The sequence below is a fragment of the Pinus tabuliformis genome, chromosome 9 (assembly GCF_031772625.1).
Source record: "Pinus tabuliformis cultivar Carrire ecotype Pingquan chromosome 9, CPIR1, whole genome shotgun sequence".
NCBI lineage: Eukaryota > Viridiplantae > Streptophyta > Pinopsida > Pinales > Pinaceae > Pinus > Pinus tabuliformis.
Genome location: NC_142307.1, coordinates 319,516,357 through 319,522,589, shown reverse-complemented (window position 1 = coordinate 319,522,589; position 6,233 = coordinate 319,516,357). Strand labels below are relative to the sequence as shown.

Genomic DNA, 6,233 nt, shown 5'->3' with positions numbered 1-6,233 from the left:
TGTCACCATATCTTCTGCATGAGAAAATAGTTATTCCATTGCTGACCCAACACGATTTACGTGTACATTTATTATAGAGGGAGTTTGTACGATTTCCGACCCAACATGATTTGCGTGTATATTTATTATAGAGGGAGTTTGTACCATTGCCGACCCAACACGATTTGCGTGTACATTTATCAATGGAGTAGTCTAACAAGGTGGAGGAATGTTCTAGTTTCCGGTGCCGCTCGGAAAAACTTCGGCTCCGGCCTCTGGCAATTCCTCCGCCATCCGCCACCCTCCGCGAGCTCTGCCCAGCTCTGCCACCGCGAGCTCTGCCACCTTCCGCATTAAGTACGTACGTTTGAGAGGAGCCCCGACTTCCATCGCTGTCTTGCCGCTCGGAGTTAATTCACCTTTCAATTCGAATTCAGTTTTTCTGTGGGCTGCTCCTGACCAATTCAACCCGACACTCCGCAGCTCCCTTCCCTGCAGTTCACCAGGTCACCAGAACAGGGAGAAAACTCACGGAACGGGCTCGACTCACGCCTGCAGCTCACCAGAACAATGAAAAACTCACTCCGACACTCTGTCGCTCACCACCTGCACCACCTAGGCGACAAACAGGCAGGTTCAACACATCGAACCCACTCCCTGGTTATATGTATTAATGGATATATACACAAATTCTCTGTGCTCCCAAACACTGTGTAACCTGCAAACCCACTTGTCCTCGAGCTCAGAGGATGTCCAATTGTCTCATTTATGAAATGTGTGAGCTGCACCCACCAATAATCTACAAAGGATACCTAAACCAAGTAACTGCATTTGCATCTGTGTTGAAATACTGCAGGGGAGGGAGCTGCGGAGTACTTACAAAAGTGCTCAAGACACCTGAACCTCAGTTAAAAGCATTTACTATTAGGTGACCTTAATTGTTAGACACAATGTATCAACTCAGTTTCTACTTTAACATCTTTTGGAAAAGGAATACTCAAGCCTATGGCTGGCAAACCAGTGCCAGGTCTCATTTGAGCTTTGAAAATGCAATGCATAAAACTTCAGCAATGAAACGCCATTGAAAAATGTGATTAAAATGTAGTAGAAGAAAAACTAAACACAATAATCATTTACTGTTTACCCTGATTAAACAGATATCCTGTAAAAATTCAGTTCCTACATCGACTTTTGTAAGAGTCGAAGATATAAAGAAGCCCACGGGTTACAAAGGGCTAGGTCTGCTATGGATTTGAAAACGTGGCGAACTATATAATGCAAAGCTTAACCATTTTATTTTCTCATCTTGGAGATGGGTTCATCAGACTCGCTTCTAATAAGTTGAAGTTCTTCCTGTAGTATTAATAAAATCATAATTCCATTATTTCTAGTGTGCATATACCTCCACCTTAAGAACCACTCCAACAAAATAACAATCCAAGATGCAACAAATAAGAGCATGAAAAATGAACTATTTCTATTGACTTAGACTTCACTGGGAAATGTCATAGTAAATATGTTGTTCTCAGCATCCGGGGACATATGACATGCATGAAGTCCCTATAGAGTCTATACACATCTGAGATTCATGAATAGAGAATTGCCTCCTTGGAAAGCAAAATGAAGGTTGCAACAAGGATGAAAAGAATACATAAACAAATGCATTAACACCTTTTCCCAAGCATATCTTCTTGGCCAGTCTCAAGGGTCAACTTTCAATGACACAACTCGAGACTGTCGATTATGCTTTGCAACCTTAACAAAAACTGCTGAGAGGCAGGAGGGTGCCCACCAAGGCCTATGAACTTCTTGCTCACCTTTCAAGCATGCCACTGGAGTGAAACAAGCAACACATGCCCCAAAACACAGGTCAATCAGAATCAGAAAATCAAGCCAAACTTAAAATACAGACATATAAAAAGCTTTACATTCATAGATGCACTTTGTAGTTGGCAATAATAACAAAGGAAAATAACTAGTAATGGAGGACCAACAGTCCTGAGTGTGCAATTTTAACATGTAAGCATAATATCAGATGGCACTAACCTTTAATATGTCGAAGTTCATTGCACAAAGTTATAAAATCCCCCCATTTCATGTGACACCGCCTAATCAACCGCAAAATCTGCTCAGTGGTAAATGTTGATAAGCTATCCAGATATTCTCCATTAACACCATTCTCTTTGAAAATCTGCCTGTAACTGCCAAGACCAATTTCATCCAGCCATACCCCAACATCCTGAATAAGACTCCCACATGTCAAATTTGGCTAAAATAGAAATTTTCCTAGGCTTCAGAAGCAGCCATAGATAGACTTGTGCCATGCTTAGGAGACTGAAAATGAAGCATCTCATAAATATCTGCTATAACAATCAAAGACACTTCAAACTACAAAAATCAAACAAGCCTAACAAAAATCATATCTATCCTGCAAAATTTCCCTTATCATAGCTCATCTATTGATGTAAAGTCATCTATAAAAGGAAGTTTACAAGATCTAAGAATGCCTTGCCATTCTATGCTATTTATAATTGAAAACATGCAACTGTTGCGATATTTAGAAACAACCTGCTCTTCCAATGATCATTATACTTGGGAGCATTTTTATTTTCTTTTCTTACCATACAAAGCTACTAATGCGTGCTCACAGTTACATACCTCTCACTCATGAGATCCATTGCAACTCCACCTGTATTCAGTGTTTAGTATATCCCACTCATAAGGTGAGTCATCAAGGATTGTACCTCTCTAAAAAATTGTGAGATCTCTAGCTACAAATGGCTCTTGGGCATTAAGATGGGTTTTTTTGTGAAGTGTGCTCTGCTTTGGAAGAGATTATTTGGGCCAAAAACAGCCTCCATACTGCCTTGGATTTGACCTGAGACATTCTTTTCCTAGGTTAATATGATATTTAGCCATAAACTATTTCCTGCTAAGATATACTTCTGTCATTCAAAGTCTGTGTTCAGTTCTGATTGAATCTCTGGTATTCTGCTACTGTTGGATTTGGCCCGAGTTGACACCCGTTTGACATACTTTTTTCCTGGGTTATATGATGTTCAGTTACAAACTATTTCCCACTAACATTTACTTTGTTATTCAAAGTCTCTGTTCAGTTCTCATTGAAATCTCTGGTATTTCTCTGTTGTTACTATTGTTCATGTCTTTGCTGTTAGTACTCTTAAAAACTGTTGAATTTTGCTGCAGTTAGTTGCTTTGTGAATTTCCTAATTTAGGGTTGCTTTAGTATCCAGATTCTCAGAACTATTTCCATATTTCAAATTTCAGTTCTCTTATCAGGTTTCCGTGCTGGCTAATAACAGTGGCAATAGAGCCCCGATTGATAGCCGATTCATACCATATTTTTCAGTTACAGTTCAGATTATAAAATTAGGTCCATAAGAGCAACCCAATATAATATAATGTTATTTCTATGTTTGGGGCCTTTTATCTGAAGAGAACAATTAGAGAAACATTGTTTATATTCAAATGCATACTCGCTCATATGCATTGAACTACAGAACACAAATCTTACATTCAATTTCATTGCATCTTTTCAATGCCCATGGAAGTCACAAATGGAGTCTTGATATTACAAGACTCATCAACTTCCAAGTCCAAGTGGACTCTTGAATTTGACGTTGCTCTGAAGATATCGAGTGGAGCCAGAGCCTCCATGTCTTGGACTTGCAAGTCAAACAAGTCAGATTGACTCAGCCCATTAGACTTGATTGTCTATCTATGTACACACAGAAAAAAGATAACAGAAAGCACTCAATTTGCTTATATTTCTGACCTAAATTCACAATCGACTAAGCAGACCTGTCAGTTGTTTAAAATCCATGGCATTTTGTAACACGTAGTATCATTTATTTGGTAATCAATAAAATACAATTTTAGGAGTTCTTTGATGGAACCTCAGAAAAAGGCACTATTGTGAGTAATTTGCATCTATCTGGAAATCAAATTGTTGAGACGATTGCAGGATTGGGAGCTAGAACAACTATGAAGAATTCATGACATTAAGGTTTCTGCTCAAATGTGCTCTGAACAACAATGTTTTTTAGCTACAGGTGTTTAGGGATTCTAGATTGTTAATCAGTTGGATGAATGGCAGAGGACAACTGCACAAGATTTCTTTAGGACTTTGGGTGATCATTTAAAATAAGTTGCAAATTCATTTTAGCCTGTTACTGACACTGATGTCTTTAGAGACCAAAATATGACAGCAGCCGCATCATCAAAGAGGGACTACAAGTAGTTGCAGGGAAAATTATAATCAAAGAGAACATGATATAGTGTTATATGCTACAAATATTTTTGTCTCTATTTTTGTCAGCTGGAGATCTACCCACCACACAACACTCTCACCGTGAGAAACTTAGTGAGAGAGGGTTAACTTAGGCATATCAAAATACTCGCCATAACTAACATGACAATACTTAGGAAATCAACATGCAGTTTCTCTCCAAGAAAGACCATGAATACTTGAAAGCTTCATAAGACTGTCAATGCAGTAGAAGGGATATTTGATATTTCTAGTACAGCCACGGATGTAACCCTGAAAGAAGGCCATTTTAAGGGAAAAAAAATTAAAACCACATGCTCACCTTTAAATACAAATATTAAAAAAACTATAAATAATGCAAAAATTGAAACATAGAGGCATATTCACATATGTCTCTACAACACATATTGCCACAACGTTGCAATTAATATTGCAAATAACAGAGAGTAACATGTTTCAAATATTAAAATATTAAAGGAACACAAATATTAATAAAAAGTGTTTTTCAATTAAAATTTGTCTTTGCCAACGAGCTGGTGAAGGACTCACCTTTAAATACAAATATTAGAAAAACTATAAATAATGCAAAAATTGAAACATAGAGGCATATTCACATATGTCTCTACAACACATAATGCCACAACGTTGCAATTAATATTGCAAATAACAGAGAGTAACATGTTTCAAATATTAAAATATTAAAGGAACACAAATATTAATAAAAAGTGTTTTTCAATTAAAATTTGTCTTTGCCACCCAGCTGGTGAAGGACTTTGGAAGACTACTTGCTTATCGCATTTTAATCAAGGGAGAAAAAAGGCTTCCTCCACATGAAACCCATCAACTGTTACATATTAGAATTTGTGAATATTCTGAAGAATCAAACATACAACTATTATCGATGAAATAACATACAGATACCCTTCGAAATCATATCAGAATATCAGACCTAAGAGTAGAATCATTAAATATACTCATCCAAAATGGCTGAAACGTCAAGCAACTGAACTGAAAAGAGGAAGAGGACCTGGCTGAAAATTTATTCCTTCAGCAATTATACTGGAAAATCACCTGGGATTCCATAGGCACTGGAACCATAATTCATGAAGTTATGGATGCACTAATTGAGTTTTCCTCTTCCTGAGAGTGGAATTTCCAGACTGCAGCCATGAGACCGCTACTGCTACATTTGGGCTGTTTAGACCCAATGGTCTTTTGTACTTGCAGTAAATTGGACTTAATGGTGCTCTTGTGTACCTGTAACAAATTGAAATGATGCATTAGAACGTGGCCTCTGACATAAAAGTAATTAAGATCGCTCCACTACAGTCCTTGGATATTGTAATAGTTTTGCATTTGCATGATCGTTGCTTGCATTTTATAGGGAAGCATGGAGTTGTGTGGCTTGCACTGGTTAGATTATTCATGTTTATTATTGTCATATCTGTCATATTTCTTAAAGGTAAGTTTTTGGCTATAAACTGAATTTTGAGGAAGGTTAGAATGATCTCTAAGAATATGAAATAAGATGGTTTACTATTTTGTAATATTTAATGATTGCAATACAATCTTGCATGTGTAATAAGCTGGTAAGATAGCGGTTGCTATGCAATCATTGCATGAATGAAGTACCTGTTGATGTCTCTCTGAAATAGTAATTAACTTTCTATGGCTTGGAATATCATTGAAACGGTTTTATCATTAATCATGCTTGTGTTGTTAATATTTATATCGCTTAGATCATGATGGAAGAATTTGTGTTACCCATAATGCTTATGGTTTTTTTTCACCATTAGTTTCACTTTCTCACAAATAGTTTGAGAATGAACAACAAAATTAGTGTTGCCCTTGATTCTTCTTGCTTTGCTCTCTCTTAATTGTTTTCATTCCTTATTATGAGAAGAATGGTTGAAATATAAATAGAAGCTATATATGGTGCACTTTCTTAATCCTGTCATGAAAATTT

The 6,233-nt window shown here is 37.0% G+C and overlaps 1 protein-coding gene across 1 annotated transcript; it reads right to left on the bottom strand.

Annotated features, from left to right (window-relative positions):
* Window positions 1-1,658: 1,658 nt before the first annotated feature.
* LOC149148513 (uncharacterized) lies at window positions 1,659-2,657 on the bottom strand. The gene is made up of 3 exons (XM_089442196.1): window positions 2,628-2,657; window positions 2,026-2,248; window positions 1,659-1,811 (listed from the first exon to the last, which is right to left on the bottom strand). The coding sequence occupies exons 1-3, from the start codon at window positions 2,655-2,657 to the stop codon at window positions 1,681-1,683; spliced, it is 384 nt and encodes a 127-aa protein (XP_089298322.1). The 3' UTR covers window positions 1,659-1,680.
* Window positions 2,658-6,233: the final 3,576 nt, after the last annotated feature.